Below are 22071 nucleotides of genomic sequence, written 5' to 3'. Positions count from 1 at the left end.
TTGTACCAAATCGAGCATGGTCTTTTTTTGTTAATAATTCACGATAAGACAAGACACCATCTAGTTTAAGATCTCTACCGCCAATGCACCACTTCCATGTTATTGATCTTTTTTCTATACAAAAGCCAATTGACTTGACAATACAACCAACAAAAACCAAAAATAATGATTCTACCAAATATCTAAGATTAAAGCCAATTCAGATCTCAATTCTAATTCCATTTAGTTATACATCTTATAACAACTTTAATAAATAATCCATTGCCATGGCTTGTAACAATCTCACATCCATTATAATATCAAACTTACTAGTACCATCATTGGAATCTACATCAATGTGATTGGCTAGTTTTACATAGAATGTGCCAACTACAACCAAGGCAAGCTACCAAATGTGCTACCTTGGATGGTTGAGAAACTACTTTGTGGGATTTATGACTCTGCCAAATTTTTAGTCTACATTGTTTCAAGGAGCTACTTCTTACTAAAGATGGATGTATCCAATGACAAAAGAAATATAATCTATACATAAAAATGAAACATGATTTTTTACAAAGTTACCTTTTTATAAGTTTATTATCTCAAATAAATGAATTTATAAAGCAAAACTAAATATTGATGGATTTCTACAAAAATTTAAAGCCTAGTTAATAGCTTAGAATTTTAAATAGTAAGAAGGGGTATATTGTGAAGAAACATTTGTACCAATTATAAAATAGATAATAATTTGAGGAATGGTTTTAATTGATGCTCAAATGAATTGGAAACTATGTTATATAGACGTAAAAATTTTCTTAAATAAAAAATTAAAGGAAGAAATATATATCATTCAACCTTAAGGTTTTGACATATCAAAAAAAAAAAAAAAAAAAAAAAAAAAACTAATTTGTAGATTATGGAAGATTCCACATGAATTAAGACAAGTACCACATGTTTAGTATAAAAAAATAGACTCATACTTAAAAGGCATAGGATTTTAATAAGGTATAAGTAATCACAACCTATATTCTAGATTATCATAAGGCATAATAATTTTCATCTCTTTAAATATAAATGATCTTTTTATGATTAAAAATTGTACAAAAACATATGATCAATTTCAAGAAGTAATTATATAACAGATTTGAAATGTTCAATTTATCAAAAGAAGAAGTTATACTATATTTGAAAGTAAAATACATACAAGTTTAGGAAGAAATTTTTATGATACAACAAGCATATTTTCAAAATATTCTTAAATTTTTTTAAGTATAAAGTTGTGTACTGGCAACAACTCTAATGGATAAAAAGAATTAGCTCAATATTGATATGAGAGAAAAAGATGTGGATCCAATACAATATCACAACATTGTTGGAAAATGTCTCTATTTTATAAACATCTGCTCCAATATTCAATTTTTCATAGGAATTTTTGGTGGCTTCATGGCAAAACCTCACCAATCTCACTTACTTATAGTTAAACAGATTTTGCGCTACATCAAGGATACGCAAGACTATGGAATTTCATATCAAAATAATAGTCTATCAAAACTCTCAAGATACATGGATTTAGATTAGATGGGAGATACAAATCAAATTCAATCTACTACTACATTGGTTTTTAATATTGGAACAATTCCTATCTTAAGGCTATCCAAAAAATAATCTACAATAGCTTTATCATCACTAAAAGCAAATATAGATTGTAAACAAATGTATCACAAGAAGCCTTGTGTAACACAATTTTACTTTATAATCTATAACTTAACATCAAATAACTAATGGTAATCCATTATGATAATGTAGGAAGTTTTAGAATAGCAACAAATCCAAGAATAAATCCACAAACAAGACACATAGCTATTCATTACTATTTTACAAAGGGAAAAAAAATTAGTAAAAAAAAAATCAGACCATAATATATTCCAACACTAGAAAAAGTAGATTATAGTATAATAAAATCACTTAGGCACTCTTTATTCAAAAAACTTAAAAAAATCCTAAGTATAATTATTACTTTCAATGTAATCAAGCATTCATAATTAATATTTCTTAATTTAGTTTAAAAGAAAATCTTTTTTTCTTTACTATAATTTTAAATGATTTATATTTGGAGCTTCTAAAAACTTTAATCTTTTATTCATAGTCCTACTAAGCTTTGTAGATCTTAAGATTATATCCACGCTAAATTCTATAGTATCTTCTAGGTTGAAATAACAAATGCTCCTTCATAGAATAAATATCTTTGAAGCTAAAAACTAATCAATGAACAAATATCTAATTATCTTTATTTAAAAAAAGTTAAAGAGTAAAAAGACCAACATGCAAGATCTTGGAGCTTTAATAGTTAGAAAAACATCAATTTGTCTAAGAGTTGTAGCAGTAACAAGAAAAACATAATACTCTTTGAAATTCAATAAGCAACTAAAGATAATTGAAATAAAGACCAATAATGCCTAAAGAACAAAGCAAAAGAAACAACATTGAAACATTCAAGTTTTCAACATTAGTATCCACATCTAAGAAGATAAAAAACTAAGTATCTTGTAGAATTAATCACATAAATCTACCAAAAAACTATAGCAATATTCCTAAAAACTAGTCATCTCCTTACCTTGCAACAATTAAACTTGAAGCAAAAGAATATAGATACCTTCACCCTTAGTAATTTGATATCTCTAGTGAGATACCAATGATCAAGAATACACCTTTTAAATCTTCCATAGTCAATCAAAATTGTCATAAGAAAATCACCTTATCATATTAGTACTAGTATGTCTTCTCTTATAGCTGAACACATAGATTGAAAGAATATCATAACAACCACAAGGGCAAGAATGAGTATTGGACATTACATCCTTATGACTAGATATCAATCTATTCTTTGGATACATAACTCTTTGAATAAGAAGCTTCATCTTTTCTTCAAATTATAATTAAGTAGAATGTATATATATTGGTATTTTAATACAATTCTTGAGGGACATATTTACACAACACATTTGTATTATAGTCTATAGGCTCATGCTAGCAACCAACTCTACAATAATCATAAACAAGCAACCATGTTCAATATATAGTCATAATTTTTAAAAACAATGTTTAATTTTATAACACACAACTGCAAATTGTGTAGTAATTTTTTTAAAGAAAAAAATAATAAGAAAATAAGGTAAGAGGAAAAAGTGGATTAAAATGAAACTAATCTAACTAAAGAGGGAGATGAAGACTTCTTAGAGTCTTAAGAGGATACAATTTAGAATTTTTAAGGTTTTGACCCAAAAAAAGGATAACAAAACCTGTGTATTTCAAAGCATGATAGGCCTAAGGGCATAGCATGAATGTTTGTTGATAAAAACTTCATGATATGTTTAACTTAATAAATTCCAGATTATACAATATCATAATCCAATTCAGTGAAAAGAAATGAAAATGCGTTATATTTTGTGTTCGTGCACAAGCTACGAAGCAGTAAATGAGATGCGTGGTCCACTGGCAAACTTCTAAATCAAATTCGTAATCGGTATTGATTGTTCGACTTACTGACTGAAAAAACAGTGATCGTTGTAGTAAATTCTATTTATCAACTATTGGTTCAGTGACTAGAATGTTAGTTGTATTTGACTTGAAGAATATCCTTTTGCTTGCATTTAATGTAATGCAATAAAAACTGAGAGTTTTATGCCGCCAAATTCCAAGCTACAAAGATGTAAATCAGATTTTGAAAGTAGCATGAAATACGTGATATTACATCCCAAACGATGGCATCCTGACTGACAGACAGACAGACACACACACACACACAACAACAACAACAACAACAAAACAAATAAAGAAAAAAAAAAAAAAATTATAAAAATGAGGAACAGGTGGTTTGAGTAATGTGAAACTCCTGAGAAGGTTTAAGGGTAACAGGAGGAAGGAGACGAACAATCCTTCCAAGGGGGCGAAGAAATCGAATATTCTCTAATGAGAATATTCAGCGGAGGGGTAGGGGACGCGTGTGGGAGCGGGGGGAACGGCGGGAGGGAGCCAAGATGGCGCCAGATTCGAAGATCGCATCAATGGGGCCCTCCCAAGCCAAAGGCGGACTCACTCGCTCGCTCGCTCACACCAGTTTCCTCACAGCAACCCCTTCTTCATCTTCTTCTTCTACTTCTTCTCCTTCCTCTTCTTCACAACCTGACTTGCTTGCTTCTAATGGATGGATGGCGCATGCTTGTCTGCGCCCCTCCCTCGACTGACTGACTCCATATCTTCTTCTTCTTATTAGCCTTTGCTCACAGAGAAGGAGGAGGACTTGTGGGACACGCAGCTCAAGCAGTCCCAACACACGCTGAATATGCATGCCATGCGACGGAGGCGGTGATGGACATCGCGGTGAGATCGTGGTGAGATCGGAGTAGCGGGGGAAGGGAGGGGGGAGGGGGAGGAGGAGGAGGAGGAGGAAGCAAAGGAAAGGCAGAGAGAGTGAGACTCGGACTGTGGCCAAGCTGCCCTCTCTCTCCGACGGGGGACGACCTATGGTCATGGGAGCCTCGGGTTCCAAGCTGGAGAAGGCATTGGGCGATCAATTTCCCGAGGGAGAGCGCTACTTTGGCCTCGAGAATTTCGGCAACACTTGCTACTGCAATAGCGTTCTGCAGGTATTGGTCTCGTTCCCCCTGTTGCTTCTGCCGTGCTGGGTTTTCGTTTCTGATGCAATCGTGTTGCCCCGGCTGCGTCGTCACGGTGCACTCTTTGGTTCCGTGTTGTGGCGCGGTGGTGAAGGAGCTTGTTCGAGATGCCCGGTGCTTGGGTTTCCGCGAGTTTGTTGCGGCTTGGGATGCGATGGTGCCCCGATTAGGTCATCGAGGGATCTAGAAGAGTTGGGTTGGGATGGTCAGTTGCAGCTGAAGAGGGAAAGCGGTGAATTGATGGCATGATTGTGTCTACCCTGTTGGCCGGACGAATTGACACACCTGATATTGTGATCGAGGGATCGAGGGACGAGACGTGGGGTTTGGGCAGTTTTGCGAGGGCGTTGGACATGTGCGGGCCGAGTAGAAGGACGTGAACGCAGCAGTGCGTGCGAGGAGATTGAGTGATGGGTTGTGTGTTGGGTGTTTTGTAGGCTCTGTACTTCTGCGTCCCATTCCGGGATCAATTGTTGGAGCATTGCGGTCAGAGCAAACCCGTCGCTGAAGCAGAGGAGAATCTGCTGACGTGCTTGTCCGAGCTGTTCTCACAGGTGAGGGGGTATTGTTTCTTGTGCGTTGGTGCATCGGTCAAGCAGGCGTTGTGGTGGGCACGGAGGCAGTGGGGCGTGTGGGGGAGGGGACGTGATGGTGCGGTTGGGGTTTGGCGCGTGTACGAAGGGTTGGGTGGCAGTCGCAATAGGGATATGTGACGGAAACGGGGTGTGGAAGCAAGGGTTGCACAATGTTTGACGCGCGTTGAGGAACTGGATGGGTGCAGATAAACTCGCAGAAGAAGAAGACTGGGGTGATAGCCCCGAAGCGATTCGTGCAAAGAGTGAAGAAGCAGAATGAGCTGTTCCGGAGTTACATGCATCAGGTGCGAGGGAGGCTTGGGTTTGAGCTAGAGCTGTTGATGGACAGCTCCCGTGTGCAGGGATGCGGAGGTGTTGTTACGCGCGTCGCGGGAATTGGGGTTTGGTAGGAGGTTGTTTGTGAAGGGCGAGCAGATGTTGACTGTTATTTGGTTGGTGCAGGATGCCCATGAGTTTCTGAACTTTCTGCTGAATGAGCTGGTTGACATCCTGGAGAGAGAGGCGAAAGCAGCGAAGTCGAATTCAGGGTGTGAGACGTCACCGGGCAAGGTGGTGGGGAATGGGTCAGTGAGCGGCCTGGCGAACGGAACGCACAAGGAAGCAGTGGTGACATGGGTACACAAGATATTCCAGGTGCGAGGGTTGACGTGATGTGACGGTGGTGGGCAACGGTGGGGACGTTGTGTGAATGTGGGTGCAAAGTGAAAAAAGATGAGGGTGTGGACGTATGTGGGTCGGGTTGTCTGACGGGCGGGAGGCGCGGTGTGTGGGTGGGTGTGTGATGCAGGGGATACTGACAAACGAGACGAGATGCTTGCGATGCGAAACCATCACTGCGCGAGATGAGACATTCTTGGATCTGAGCCTGGACATCGAGCAGAACAGCTCCATAACGAGCTGCCTGCGGAATTTCAGTTCTACGGAAACGCTGAACGCGGAGGACAAGTTCTTTTGCGACAAGTGTTGCAGGTGGGTTTGGTGGCAGTAGTTTGGGGGTGAGGCGTGATAGGATTGCGAGAAGTAGCTGAGACGTGGTTGGGCCGGTAGTGAGTAGATGGTGCGTTTGGAGGAGGATGGTGTGGGGGGTTGAGGATCGTAGACGTGGGTAGCAGGGTGTGTGTGGTTGGGCAGGAATGCGGACGGCGGTGGTGGTAGTTGGTCGGGGAGAGGGGGGTGGGGAGTGGGATTGTTGAGAGGCGCAGTGCAATGTGAGAAGAGAGGTGGAGCTGTGGGATGGTGGAATGGATGTGAGGTGGGGAGGAGACGCGTGAGTGGGTGAGGGAAGTGTGGATGAGAGGAGAGCAGGGTGGGAGAGGAGGGGATGGTTGAGTTGGTGTGGATACGATGGCAGCAGTGACACGATGTTGGTGGGTCAGTTTGCAGGAAGCGCAAAAGAGGATGAAGATAAAGTCGGCACCGCGGATTCTAGCGCTGCACCTGAAGCGATTCAAGTACATCGAGCAGTTGGGGCGGTACAAGAAGTTGTCGTACCGGGTGGTGTTTCCGTTGGAGTTGAAGCTTTGCAACACGACGGACGATGCACCTGGGTCGGAGGCAGAGTACTCGTTGTTTGCGGTGGTGGTGCACGTGGGGAGTGGACCGAATCACGGGCACTACGTGAGTCTGGTGAAGAGCCACAACCACTGGCTGTTTTTCGACGACGAGAACGTGGAGATCATCGACGAGTCGATCGTGCAGACATTTTTTGGATCGACGCAGGAGTATTCGAACAACACGGACCACGGGTACATTCTGTTTTACGAGAGCTTGGAGCAGAAGAGCTAAGGTTGGGAAGCGGAGAGGGTGAGGAAGGTAGGAATGGTGGAGGAATGGTTGCGATGAGGTGATGGCATCCCCTCTCTTTTTTTCAGGAGGATGCGTTATGGTAGGTGGTGATTAAGAGGAGTTGGACATGAGTGTTGTTGAGAGATGAAGAGTATTTGCAAGGTAGGAACACGGCCATAGTCAACTGTTTGATTTGACCAAGTGCTATGATACCCATCAGCTTGTGGGTTTGCACTTCCAAGCGCGAAATTTCATGAGAGTAGTTAAATATTGGCTGCTTTGCATTAGCTTGGGAGTTGGGAATGGAGCTTCCGAGAATCCGACTCGCTGTGCTGTATAGGTTGGAGTAAATGGTGCCGAAATGTCTGTATGAGTGATGTACCAGTACCTGCTTGGGTTCTTGCTGGGTTCGTTTTTTATTTTCCTCGGAATTTCAGAGTTGCGAACCATTGCTTGTACAACGATGGTTATGATGCAGGTAGAGCTCAGTTTCTTGCCTTTTGAAAATTGGTATTTTGTTCCAAGTTTTTGTGAATGCTGACTTTATGATCCAGGCGGTGGTGTTGTTGGGTTATTATTTGTACTTGATACATCTGCAATGATCGATCTCATTCAAGTTCTCTTTGGCTCCGTTCGCTGGTTATGAGGGTCTCTACGGGTATTCATTGATTGGTGACTCTTCAGTATGTGCTTGAACATATCACGAATTCCCGGCTTAATATTTTCTGGCTAACAGCAGCTTACTTTTAGGTAGGAATTCTCGCAAAAATATTTTTTAAACTGATGTATCACCCTTTTCGTATCACTTTTACCTACAGCATATATTCTTCGGGAATAAAGCCTTTCACCTAGATCCGGGAATTCGTTGCCGAATATGCCTTCAATTAATGCTCCAATTTGATCCGATCAATCCACCTCAAAGACATTTGATCTTCTAGCATGTCATGATGGTGTACAAAACAAATTATGATCGTCAAAACCTCAATGTCTGTAGTTCGTATTCATTTATCTTTCATTACTGTGGGGTTACACTCGATTTCTAAATACGACAAGGGAGCAATGTCTTGGTTTGTTTCTGACAGCTTGAGAGGACTTTTCCGTCCTGTGCAATGCACCAATGTTTTTCTTCGAATTTCTGCTCGTACTTGAAAATGATTTTCAATTCTATTACAAATCTGCAGATCTGGAATTTGATTGAACCTTCACATGTGTGCACTAGCACCAGCTGGTCGTGATATCAAGCAAAATTACGTCAAACTTGATTATCCCCGGGAATGATCTTAAAACGCCGATGAATGGCAGCTTCCTCCCAAGAATCTCTAAATAGCATTATCCAGGCTGGCGGTTAGAATCACATGCCTGACAGACCCTTGCACAGAATTTATCCCTGCTGTGACAAAAAAGACACTTAATTGTCAGCTACAATATCCACGTTGACGAGGATGAAACCTCTCACAGTGAACGGCTACAACTGAAGTACAAAGTGGCTCATCATTGGAAACTTACCCACCAGATGTACCACATCCTTGCTACAACCCATGTACAGAGGTACGAATTTTGAACTGCAGTCTTGTCACAATGCTTCTTTTTTTTCGCCATGTATCTGGACACTCTAACGTCCCACTTTCAGAATTCAAAATTGGATCGTTCAATTCATACATGCAATGATTATGTGGAATCGACAAGGCTCCAAAGCCTCCTCTCACAGGAGATATGTACAACCTGATTTCTACTGGCTTCAGGACACCTGTTCTGAGCAGTTGTCTTGCTGAAGTTTTACTCGTCACTACAAAGATAGGCTTACAAGTGTGGTGTGAGTTGCTTCCATTTCTCATAGCTGATATGGGGAGTAACACGTTGAACATCGCAGCTCTCATGCACACACCAATCCACTGATAAAAGGATGGGTTTCTTGAGGAGCTCGAGAAATTTCTACTTTTGACGGCACCTTCATGGGACAAACGGCAATAGAGAATTGCAGGGTTGACGTTGCAACCCTTAATAAAATCAATTAAATAAAATAGAAAAAATATATATAAAAAACCAAATTGGTGGGTACGAATGTTTCGCATACCGATGACGCCGAACTTCTGGGACGTTGAAGGGTTGAAAAACATGTCAAGGAGACAGGACAAAAGCCTTGCCGCAAGCTTGCATTGTCGATGGTTGTCCAGAAATCTAGATCGATCAGTTGTCAGAAACATTGCAGAGGAAGAGGGACCCACAGTTTGCAAGTTTACGTCCTCGACAATTAACAACTACCGCAAGCAAATCAGCGACAATGAGACGATCCAAATTGAAGAAAAGCGACTTTGGGAAAAAGGGGATCCATTCAAGAGTGGCTGGCAAAAGTGGTTCGATGTCTTGATCGATGCAGAACACAACATATGCACGCCGCACAGCTGAATGGTCCATTCCACACCTGCATTTTCTTTTGGCTGCTGCAGGTCGGGTCAATGCAGGCACTGCAATGGCGATGGCAATGGGGATGGCGATTCTTCTCACCTCGGCGAGTTTTGTCGCCGATTGTTGCCTGTTTGCAGGTTGATCGTGTCACGTCTCAGTCTACAATCTAGATCTCATCGTGAGCAAATGATCCTCACCAACCTCGACAATTCATAGTCACTCTCACACACAGCATGATTTGGTTTCTTAATTTATTTCACAGCGGCTCTTATCACGTTGAAAACAGGATTTTTCTCAGGTAATATATCTCTTTCCATGTTGTGCACTACGCGGAATTAGATGCAACTCAAAAATAGGAAGTTGACTAGTGCTTTGAAAATCATTGAATTTGGCCAAGCAAATGGTTTATTTGTAGTAATTTTACACCAATGTTTTGACTAGAGTTTATTTTTTGATTTATTTTTATTTCATCATGCTTTTGTTTTGTGTTATGTAACCAAGTTCCATCTAACATTTGCTGGCTACTTGACCTTGCCAATAATTTATCATTCTATGCATAAAAATACAGTGTAAGTTTCATTGCTATATGTATTTCTTATCACGTCTGTGTCAAAAATAGTTACGTAGTTTTATTCCAAGTCATTCATTTTTTAGACCTTAGAATCTTATCTTAACACAAAAATTATACTAGTTGGATATTGTTTTATTTTATGTTCTTGTCCTTATTTAATTAATTATAAAAGAAAAGAGTGTCATTTATAAACAAATTAATTTAAAATTAATTAAATATATACAACCTTTCTTTTTTTTTTTTAAATGTATAGCATTTTTTTGAGCATTTTTTTGCATGTGTTTTTAAAGTCCAGGAGATCTTTTAAACTGGTCTTTTTTACATTGATGTGTACTTGATTTTTTTTTACAAACTTTCATTGGAAGATGATTATTTTGTTGAATTTAATAAATGTTTTTGCCATTTACAAAGATAAAATACCACAAATCTTATAATCATTTATATGACTTAACAAAGTAGGTTTTCTTCATCTTGTGTCTTTTATTATATTTCAAACTTGTTATAAGAAATATAGAGAAAAACTAAAAACAAGTCATATTTTATGATAGTATTTTAAAATCATCTATATATATATATATATATATATATAGATATATTTTGGAGAAGGTTAAATAGACCCATGCTTTGACTAAATTGACCCATCCTTGATGAAGAATATGGTAATCATGATGAATGTGGTTGATTTTCATTGCTTACAGATCTAATGGTAGAGAAATGAATCATGATGGTTAGGATGGGTGGGTCAATTTAGTAAAAACTTGGATCTATTTAACATTCCCTTATGTGTATATATATACAATGGTGTTTGGTTAGGAAAAAAAACCACTTAGAAGAAAAAAATAGATAAGAGCACTGTCTCATTTTTTTTTAGTGCTTGCCCATATTTTTCATGAACCAGTGAGAGAAAAGTGTGGTTAAAGTCAATACTCCATTACAAGTAAGTACCACCTCCACCAACACAAGGCATAACGTGTCTCATTAATAGCAATTTTTTGCTCCTCTGTGCAAATGCCACTCACTCCAAGTTGCATGGCACAACTATGGATATTGACACCATTAGTTTGATCTGCAATGTTCTTGGCTACAAGTGTGTGTAACTGTAAAACATCCACAATGTGCTAAGCCATCGTCCAGCATGCCACCCTACTTCATTGTACCCATTTTAGCTTGAGATGGACAATGCGGCTGTCAGCAAAGATGCACTACAATTTTCTATGTTTTATTGATAATAAACTTCCAAAGGCATGGAGAACTGTGCGGTATTTGGTTATGAGAAATGTGGTTAAGAGAAAAGCTTTTCCCTATCCCAAGGGATTTCTCTTAACCAGACACCATTATAAATATATATATATATATATATATATTCACACATACATACACTCATTAAAACATCAACTTTAACTTTTTCATTGCCACCATCGTCTGTCATGAGAATGTGAAACGTTTAAAAGTTCTCTACCACATTCTACACCGCCTCATTTCGCGCTGTGCCAGTTACACGGCTTCGAAGTAGTAGCAGCCGCCAGAAGCCGCGATCAGCCGCCTGGAGAGGATACCATGATGTGGCCGCCGCCGCCGCCGCCGCCGCCGCCGCCCTTCTTCATTAGCACGAAAGAGGGAGGTGGAGAGTGGCTGTGGCGTCGAGACGAGGAGGCACCGGATCACTGAGCCCCCATTTCTTCTTCTTCTCCTCCTCCTCCTTCAGAACCCAGTTGCTGTGGACGCTTGTGAATCCCTCCCGTGCGATGTGCAGAACGATTCTTTCTAGAAACGATGATGACGACGATTGTGATTTCGAGACAGCAAGGCCCTCGACATCTGGATGCAGTGACTGTAGGGCGGAGTGGAACAATCTCCGTCATAGCCCTGCTTCCTGGCAGCAATTCTCATCACCCTTGCTTTGTCCCAGCCTCGAAATCTCATGCTTCAGGGAGCCTACACTGTGACAGACCTCGCAACGTGCTCGTGTTTGCAGAATTCGTCACTTTCGCACGTCTCACCGCCGGTACAGAGTGTGGCCTTAAGCATTTCATGAGCAAAAAAAAATAAAAATAATAAAAAAAAAACTTCTCGCCACTCATCTGCCTGCTGTGAGAGCTTCACGGACACTGACTGTAGTTAAGAAAACTATCTACCTCTATAGACGCAATCGAATCGTGGCCGAGGACTACGCCTCGAGCACAACAACATGCATGAATCTAGCCATTGAGACCACTACCCGCATGCCGAAGTAAACTTCTTCTAAACTGTCAAGTCAACTTCCCCTTTCCCTGAAGCTCTCACAACAAGTTCCCATTCCTAGTGAGGTAGCAGCACTATTCGGTGTTGACACTGCTTAATGAATTAATCAATTGATACGGATAGATAGATTGATTGATTGATTGATTTGTGTGTGTGTGTGTGTTTTTTATTTCCCGAATCCGGCTCCGAGCTCGCATTGGATGTTGATAAGCTAATGTGATGCTTCCGTATGGAATATGCTTATTGTGTGTGTGTAAGTGAGTTTTTTTTTAGAGCACTGTTCACTTCGCTTCAATATCAGGGCCTGCAATCACACTTCATAACGTGGACAAGTGTTGCGAGAGGAGGGGAATGGGTCAGGGAATTACATTTATTTATTGGGAACTACTTGGGCTCCATATTTTTATAATAGAATTGGATCTTTGTTGCTACTCTTTTGTGGTACAAGATACTTATTCTCTCAAGTTGGGCGTCCAATTGTGCCTGATATTGTTGAGATCATTAAATGTAGCCGGCGCTCTCCATAATATTTATTGTAGATTATAATAAATATTGTAACTACAGTATTTAGAGTCTAGTGGAGAAGTACTGTTTATCCTCTTTCCTTTTCTCTTCTTGTATATGAGACACAACTAGATCAATAGATTTTTATGTGTGAAGCTCTCTCTCCTTAGAAACCCTCTTGTGTGTATGACTTACTACTACTCTTGTGTGTGTGTATGACTTATTATTACTCTTATGTATTTCTAAACATTCTCAACATGTTATGAGCACGACTCTCTTCTACACACTATCACAATTTTTTTTGCTCTAATCTTGACTCTTCAAACCTGTTGCTACTCTTGATTCACTGTTTGCCTCATGATCTTGTTGCACTTCTTATTGGCCCCTCACACATTAGCTGCTTGCTTAGAGCACTTGTTCCACTCTCTGCCTTGCTTACTTAGAATATTTGTTTAGAATACTTGATCAAGCCAGCTCCACTCCAACTTGCTCCCTGCTGTGCCATGCACCTGCCGTCGAACAGCCGCCAAATTACCATTGAACTCGCTGAGGTACTGCCATTGGCACTGCCGCCCTACCGTTGTTGTCCACCACTGCCATCCTGCTACCCTGCAACTGCTGCCCTACCACTGCCTATTGCCTTAATCCACAATCTCCTTAAAATATATATATATATATATATATATATATATATATAGATATATTAGTTTTTCAAATTCAAATTTATCATTTTATTTGACTTTATATTTTAAGGTATGTTTTACTCAATTTTTCTACTTGATCTTGTATTTTCTTTACAGATTTATTTATAATGAGTGCTTCAACATCTTCAACTGCTTCTATTATGGTTCCAACTATTACCAATGCATCCCAACATTTTCAAGCTCTTTTATTTCCACCATTGACTATGGATGGAAATAATTATTAATTATGGGTAAAAATGGAAAAAATAAATTTATTTACAAAATAACTCTCAAATATCATTATGTTTGAAGAATCTCCTACAATAAGTATTTCTATACCTCTTGCTATTTGTTGGAAAGCACTTCTTCTCTTTTGTCATCATCTTATACCTACATTATAACATCAATATTTAAAAATGGAAGATCCTCTAGAACTTTGGAAGAATCTTAAATCTAAGTTTGATCATCAAAAGACCATTTTTCTTCCACGTACACATCATAATTGGACACATTTACGTGTCTTGGATTTTTCAAATTTAAATGCTTTCAATAGTGAAATGTATAGTATTGTCTGACAATTACGATTATGTGGACAAAACATTTTTGAAGAAGAAATGATTGAAAAAACTCTCTCTACATTTCCTCCTGTATCTGCTCTGCTTGCACAACAATGCAGGAACATGAAATTTCAGAGTCATTCTGATCTCATGTCCTATCTACTTCTTGCAAAGAAGCAAAATGATCTACTCTTGCACAATGCAAAAGCTCATCCTATTGGAACTACAGTTCCATAATCTCATGCACTTAATATTTCAAAGTCTAAAAAGAAATTATATAAACATGGGAAACATGCTCATAAGTATCAAGGTAGTTATAGTCATGACCATTTCTACCCATATGGAAAGAATAAATGTTCTACTATTAATTATAGTAGAAAACAAAAATCAGAGATGCATTCTTGCTATAAGTGTGGAATGATTGGACATTTAGCACATGCGTGCCATACTTCAAAATATTTTATTAAAATATTCCAAAAAAATAAGAAACTCTGAGCTGAGGCTCGTAAAGTTCATACCATGGATGTGTCAATGGATTCAATTGGTATTGATGACTTAGAGGCTTATATGAATGATAAAACCTCTAATGATGAATTAAATAATGCACTCATCGATTCTGCAACAACACATACTATCTTGCAAGATAGATGATTTTTTATTGAAAAATCTTCAACTTGGCAAACTAAAAATATGATGACTATGGCTGGAGCAAATGCATTTTGTTTCCAAGAGGGCACAGTGATGGTAAAATGACCTGCGGGTTCCATCATAAAATATAAACATGTGATGTTTGGACCTTGAGTACCTTGGAGTCTGATCAACTACCGAGATGTGCTCATTAATGGTTATCACCTCTTGACTGCTATTTTAAATAGAAAAGAGATTTTGGTTCTTGTGAAGAACCATAAAGTTATTGAAAAAGCTTTTGCTATAGAAAATTGTTTATACCAAATTGTGATTTGGCCTCCCATTATATTTAATTTTGCATCATCTATCATAGAGAGTCGTGTTTCACTCTGGCATGGATGATTGGCACATCTAGGATCCACATTATTTAGAAAGATCATTCCATGTATAATTGGGCACAATTTAAAGCCTACGGATGTAGACTCTATGGAATTATGTTGTGCATGCATGCAAGATAAAATGATTACTTGGCCTTCAATTTGGAAACTTCCACAAGAATTACCACCAATGCTTGAAAGATTGCATGGTGATATTTGTAGTCCTATTAATCCAATATCAAGACTATTTTGTTATTTTTTGGTCTTTGTTGATGCATCAGGTAAACAATCACATGTTTCATTATTATCAACTCGAAACATGGTGTTTGTCAATCTTATATCTATGCTTATTCATTTTTGTCCACATTTTCTTGATTATCCTATAAAAACATTGTGTATGGATAATGCAAAAGAATTTGTATCAAAGTCTTTTGAAGACTATTGTACTGCAACAGGAATTGAGTTGAAATATTGTGTTCTATATGAATATGCTCAAAATGGACTTGCAAAGTTATTTATAAAGCATATACAAGTCATAATCCGGCCACTCTTCTTTCATGCAAATTTACGTGCATCTATGTGGGGTCATGCAATTTTACATGCTACAGCATTAATATGCCTCCGCCCTTCTTTTCTTGAAATTATTTCACCACATGAGCTGATTTTGGGTTGTCTTCCAAATATATCTCACTTACGAGTATTTGGTTGCCGTGCTTGGATTCCATGTTTATAACCTTAACAGCATATCAATGGAGCTCATTGACAAGAAGGCATATATGTTGGTTTTGATTCACCAAGCATTATTCGTATTATTGATCCATCAACTGATACATTATTACGTTCACATTTGCAAAATTTTTGTTTTGAAGAAAATGTATTTCCATCTCTTTAAGGAGGGATATCCAATCAACAAAGAAATAAAGTACTCATATTTGAAGCACCAGAAATATTTACAATGAATTCTAATCATATGACATCTTTGGCAGAAACTGAAGTTGCTAAGATTTTGGATCTAAAATAGATCGCGGATGAAACACTTGATGGCTTCAATAATGCACCTAGAATTACAAGAGTTCCTATTAATGAGGCTCAAAATGCACTCGCTCAGATTACAATGCCATTGACTATAATACCTCAACTTATAAGAACAACAACTAAAAGAACTCGTGGACCAAATAAGCAACCACATAAGAAAAAAGCTATAAAATTGACTAATCCTGGTATTATTTCTCAAGAAATTTTCACTCATCCTACGAGACTACCTATTCATGATAATATATCCATGCATAATGTATTTTCAATTCCTATAAAAAACAATCTTAGAATTGGAAGGAATAAGAACAAGTTGAGTAAAGAATTATCTATTCTGTATTGTGCTATAGATGATATTTGGGACATACCATCTATTATGGTAGATGAATCATTTACATATATGATTATAGAAGCCCTTTCTTGCAAGGAAGACGATCCTAAATCTCAAACCATCGAAGAGGTGATGTATTGCTCTAATTGGTCAAAATAGAAAACTACTATTGAGGAGGAGTATGCCTCTTTGCGTAAGAGGAAAGTCTTTGGCCCAATTGTAGACACTCTTACATCTTGCCCTGTGGAATATAATATGGTATTCGTATGCAAGTGAGATGCTCAAGGTCGAATAACCCTCTATAAAGCTCGTTTTGTTGCTCAAGGATTTACTCAACGATTTGGCATTGATTATGAATCCACATATTCTCTAGTCATGGATTCAATTATATTTCGATATATTATTGGAATGACAATTCATGCTACCGTGAAAATACATCTGATGGATGTAGTAACTGCATATCTATATGGTTCTCTTGATGCAAATATTTATATGAAAGTTTCACCTAGCTTAGAAATAGGATCTCCAAATCGACCCGCTCGAGGATAATATCATGGTATTAAATTATGTAAGGCCTTGTATGGTTTAAAACAATCTGGACGCATGTGGTATCAACGTCTTTGAGATTATTTAATTACAAATAATTTTATAAGTGATCCACTAATCCCTTGTTTATTTATCAAACGAGATAAAACTGGTTTTGTGATCATCGCTGTATATGTTGATGATCTTAACTTAGTGGGTACTACATCTACATGTATTACAGCTACTAACCTATTTATACGTGAATTTGAGATGATAATGTTAGAAAAAATAACTTTTTGTATTAGTTTTCAAATTATGCATCTAATAGATGGTAGCATTTTTCTCTACCAACTAACATATATTAGACAAATCTTGCAAAGATTTAATATGATTGATGCTTATCCATTGTCCACACCAATGGTTGGACGTGGTTGTAATGGTCATGATCCATATCGTCCATGCGAGGAAGAGGAGGAAATATTGGGAGATCAATATCCATACCTCGTAGTAGTTGGAGCACTTTTATATTTAACTACATCTACAAGACCATATATTGCATTTGCAATTAGTGTTCTTGCAAGACATAGTGTATGTCCAATACTACGACATTGGAATGGCATCAAATATTTATTATGTTATTTAAAAGGTACTAAAGACTTAGGATTATACTACACACAATCCATAGATCCAAAATTAGTTGAATATTGTGATGCAAGATATAAATTTGATACTGCAACAACTAAATCTCAAATAGGATATGTATTTTTAAGACATGGAGCTGCAATATCATGGAAATCAGTGAAACAAACAATAACTACAACTTATCCAACCATGCAAAAGTTATTGCCTTACATAAAGTATCTCAAGAATGTATTTGGTTGCGATCAATTGACAAATTCATTCAAACAACCTATGGATTTTCATATGATGATTCTCTAATTATCTTACATGAAGATAATAGTGCTTGTATTGCATAGATGCAAGTTGGTTTCATTAAAGGTGATAAGACAAAGCATATTGATCCAAAGTATTTTAGTTATATCCATGACTTGATTACTGATCAAGCACTTATAATTAAGAAAATTAAATCTACAAATAACCTTGCTGATCTCTTTACCAAAGCTCTCCCATTAAGCAACCATCGTCGACTTACTTATGGCATTGTTATGCGACGACTTACTTTTCTTGAATAAAAAAGTTAATGAGATTTTTAAATAATTAAATAAAATGATGTTGTACTCTTTTTCCTTCATCTATGGTTTTGTCCTTAAATAAAATAAGATTTTCTTAGATAAGGTTTTAATGAGGCAACAATTGTTGATCTTGCAAGATTACAGAAAAGTATAGATTATAATTCTATACAAATTTTATATTATGTAAATATTATGATGAGTGAAGAGGAGTGTTGAGATCATTAAATAAAGTCGGCGCTCTCCATAATATTTATTGTAGATTACAATAAATATTATAGCTATAGTATTTAGAGTCTAGTGGAGAAGTACTGTTTATCCTCTCCTCTTTTCTCTTCTTGTATATGAGACACAACTAGGTCAATAGATTTTTATGTGTAAAGCTCTCTCTCCTTAGAAACCCTCTTGTGTGTATGACTTACTACTACTCTTGTGTGTGTGTATGACTTACTACTACTCTTGTGTGTGTGTATGACTTACCATTACTCTTGTGTATTTCTAAACATCCTCAATAGATACAAAGCTTTGATGGTGGCCCTTCTTTTTGTTTTGTTTATTAAAATAAGTGATTTTATAGATTCTTTGGATCATGACTTCTTTCTATCTTAAAGAGGGATTGTGATTCTTTTTTAAGTCACTTCACATATTTTTATAGTTGCTATTCTTGTACCAAGTTTTTAAATATTTATTTTCATTACTATTATTTAATGATTTTAGGTGAAATTTGGCAAAAATCAATCCTAAAAATTTTAAATGTTATAGTATTTCAAAATATAATAGATGTTTCTTTAATGAAAAATCATGAAATGTATATATATATATATATATATATATAATAATAATAACACAATCATTCTTATCCAATAAACATATACCTAAAAAGTACACAAACATGCAAGAAAAAATATTTTTTTTTACAAATTAAATATTATATAATTTATTACTAAATATAATTAAATAATCCAATTATTTTAAATATTTTAATAATTATTTCTATATATTTGATGTTTTAACTTCTCTACATTTGATATATGTATTTAAAATATTACATATATCAAATATATATATATATATATATATATATATATATATTAGTTTATTTTTTCTTTAGAATGTATGTTTTTTCTTAAAATTTTGATTGTACTCAATTTATATATATATATATATATATATAAAATAAAAGTAAAATATTTTATTTTAATTAAACTTACTCTTTAGTTGTTTATTAGTTCTACCCTTATTCTAGTACTATAATTGAGCTTATAAATTGCTATGTAAATAGACTTAGCTCAATTATATATATATATATATATATATATATATATATATAAAATAAAAGTAAAATATTTTATTTTAATTAAACTTACTCTTTAGTTTTTTATTAGTTCTACCCTTATTCTAGTACTATAATTGAGCTTATAAATTGCTATGTAAATAGACTTAGCTCAATTATATATATATATATATATTTTTAAAATCATACTAAACTAGAATAATTAATTTTAAAAAATAAAATTTAATCATTTAATCTTGTCGTATTATAAACTATGTATGTATATTTTTAGATTCTATATTTCTGCAATTTTAATAATATCTTCAAAACAATCCAAAAAAAAAATAATATCAAAGTTTTTGTCAATTCTTATTTTTTATTTTATTTTAATATATTTCTTCTTTTCAGTGAAAGATTCATTTAGGATCACACACAAGTTTAAAGTACTTGCACAAATAATTTAAGTTCAAATAACAACAATAATTATTTTACAAGGATCATCTATAAAACTTTTTTTTTAAAACAAAGATTATAGCAGATTCAGCATTTTAAGTCCTAAATAAATCTTATCAAATTCCTCTATATAATAGACCTCAATGCAATATATCCATAAAAATTTCTTATTTCATCTATATTTTATATACGTATAATCTATTCCTTATTTAAAATCTTAATTTAGATCTTGTATTGTTTTTATACTTTTTAAATAAAATAAACTAAAAAACAAACTCAAAATCCAAAAATAAATAAATCTTTAAACTCATATTGATTGTCTGTTAAATATTAAAACTACATTGTTTCTTTTGATTTGTTGTTGTTGTTGCTGTTGTTGTGTTTTTTTTTTTTTTTACTACTTTATTATTAAGTGAGTTGTATTTATGAATAAATTTAATTATATATGAACCAAAAATGATAAATATCTGAAACTTATGAGAAATTATTAAATTTTAATTAATACTAATATTAACTTGTAGTTTAACCTTCATGATTGTTTTTAATGAAATAACTAGTTAATTGAATTGTGTAAATTACTTGGCACTTTTTTAAAAATTATGCTAAATAGTTGTTAAATTTCATTATCATTATTTGAATTATTAGCATAGCACCTAAATTTGAGCTTAGCAAAGTTTATTGTCAAATCTAATTTGTATTTTTATGATAAGTATATAGCTTGGTATATTTATATAAGATGATTATTTGAATCAACTTCTTGATCCAAATTCAATCTCTTCCAATTCTTAGAGAACACCATTTAGTTGTAATGCAACACATAATAGAATCATGTTCAAGATAAGGTATTTGATCCTTCCTTCAAGTGGTGAGATATTCTCCTATCTTCTTTAAAATTAAAAAACGAACTTTCCAAAATATTTAGATAGCAATTTTTACATATATCTTCTGAAAATAAAAGAGATATATATATTTTTTATTTTATTTTTAGCTTTATTCCTTTTGTACAACACATTATTAACTTACATACTTTATATCACAAGTTTTTTTCTTTTTTCTATTTTAAACTTACAACACAATCAACAACATTGTTTCCAATTGCAAATAGTCAATTCTTAAATAGAAACAAACACTCCAAAATGTTCAATCAAGTGTATATCTATGGATAATTTACATTTCCAAAAAGCACAAAAAGACTTTCAAAGAACTTAATTGGACTTGCAAAAGAATCATCCATGGCAACATGATCCACACACTTATAATGTATGATAAGAATGTGTTGAATGTAAACCCACAAATAATGGCCAAAACACCCTAAACCACAACTACAAGCTAAATTATAAAATTTGATTACAAGTTTTGACTACCAACAGCACAATTATACACCAGGAGTAGGATCTTAGCAACATGGGAACCCTAATTCTCCAAATCCCAACCTGGTTGTCCACCCTGAGCCAGATCCATGGCAGTCAGATTCTGCACCAGCTCACTCTGACTGTTTTTTTTTTTTTTTTTTTTTTTTCGATTGTCTGTTTTGTGGGTTTGCAGCTTTCCTTCGTTAACAGGCCAAGGCGATAACACCAACTTCTGCTCCTCAGGAAAATAATTTAAATAAATAAATAAACAAACAACAACAAAACAAAACTTAAATAAGCAAGGAATCAAAGCCACACAAGGATGAGGTGTGTGTGTGTGATGCAGGAATCGGTAGTGTGGTCTCCGACTAACTGAGAAGGCAAAAGGAAAGGGAGGAGACGTTGCTGATGGTGTGGACAAGCTCCTCTATATTGGCAGAATTGCAGAGCAGAGCAGAGCAAGCAAGCAAGGAGGGAGGAAGGGAAGGAAGGGAGGGGAGGGCAATCAAAGGAAGGAAAAAGACGAAGGATACGACGAGGCAGGGGTTTGTACCGGGCAAAAGGGAGAGAATGAGGGTAAAGCTGCCGCAGCAATGCCAGTCATGGGTGGTGATGGCGAGAGCGCATGATCGCCAAAAGCGCAGACGGGATTGGACAGATGACGCGCAGTTGGGCGAGCCCCAATCGGGCACAGCAACGATGGATGGCAAGCGACCTAACGGAACAACGAAAGAAACAAAGCAATGACAAAAAGCAACCCCCCCCCCTTTTAGAAGACCAAAAAGGCGATCCATAAAACTAAAAAGAGCTCAGGAATTGCGTCCCGCAAGGCGAGGGGATGGGTGGGGGGTGGGACGGGGGCAGAAGTAGAAGAAGATGCTGCCGCACAACATCAGGGGCAGCAAAAGCGAGA

At 36.2% G+C, this 22071-nt stretch overlaps 1 protein-coding gene across 1 annotated transcript; it reads left to right on the top strand.

Moving 5' to 3' along the window:
* Positions 1 to 4104: 4104 nt before the first annotated feature.
* LOC112280582 (ubiquitin carboxyl-terminal hydrolase 4) lies at positions 4105 to 7543 on the top strand. The gene is made up of 6 exons (XM_024516218.3): positions 4105 to 4625; positions 5093 to 5209; positions 5437 to 5535; positions 5693 to 5884; positions 6039 to 6220; positions 6628 to 7543. Exons 1-6 carry the CDS (start codon positions 4503 to 4505, stop codon positions 7034 to 7036), a joined length of 1122 nt encoding a protein of 373 aa, XP_024371986.1. The 5' UTR covers positions 4105 to 4502; the 3' UTR covers positions 7037 to 7543.
* The last annotated feature ends 14528 nt before the right edge of the window (positions 7544 to 22071 follow it).

Source organism: Physcomitrium patens, chromosome 3, assembly GCF_059467195.1.
Source record: "Physcomitrium patens ecotype Gransden chromosome 3, ASM5946719v1, whole genome shotgun sequence".
Lineage (NCBI taxonomy): Eukaryota > Viridiplantae > Streptophyta > Bryopsida > Funariales > Funariaceae > Physcomitrium > Physcomitrium patens.
The sequence above is the reverse complement of the archived record's forward strand: the minus strand, read 5'-3'. Positions and strand labels throughout refer to the sequence as shown.

What these genes read in the sequence shown, in the direction of transcription:
- LOC112280582 (XM_024516218.3), top strand. Translation starts at nt 4,503, where the DNA reads ATGGTCATGGGAGCCTCGGGTTCCAAGCTGGAGAAGGCATTGGGCGAT. An exon ending in GGGTACACAAGATATTCCAG is followed by an intron (nt 5,885 to 6,038) that starts GTGCGAGGGTTG and finishes TGTGTGATGCAG; the next exon opens with GGGATACTGACAAACGAGAC. An exon ending in TTTTGCGACAAGTGTTGCAG is followed by an intron (nt 6,221 to 6,627) that starts GTGGGTTTGGTG and finishes TTGGTGGGTCAG; the next exon opens with TTTGCAGGAAGCGCAAAAGA.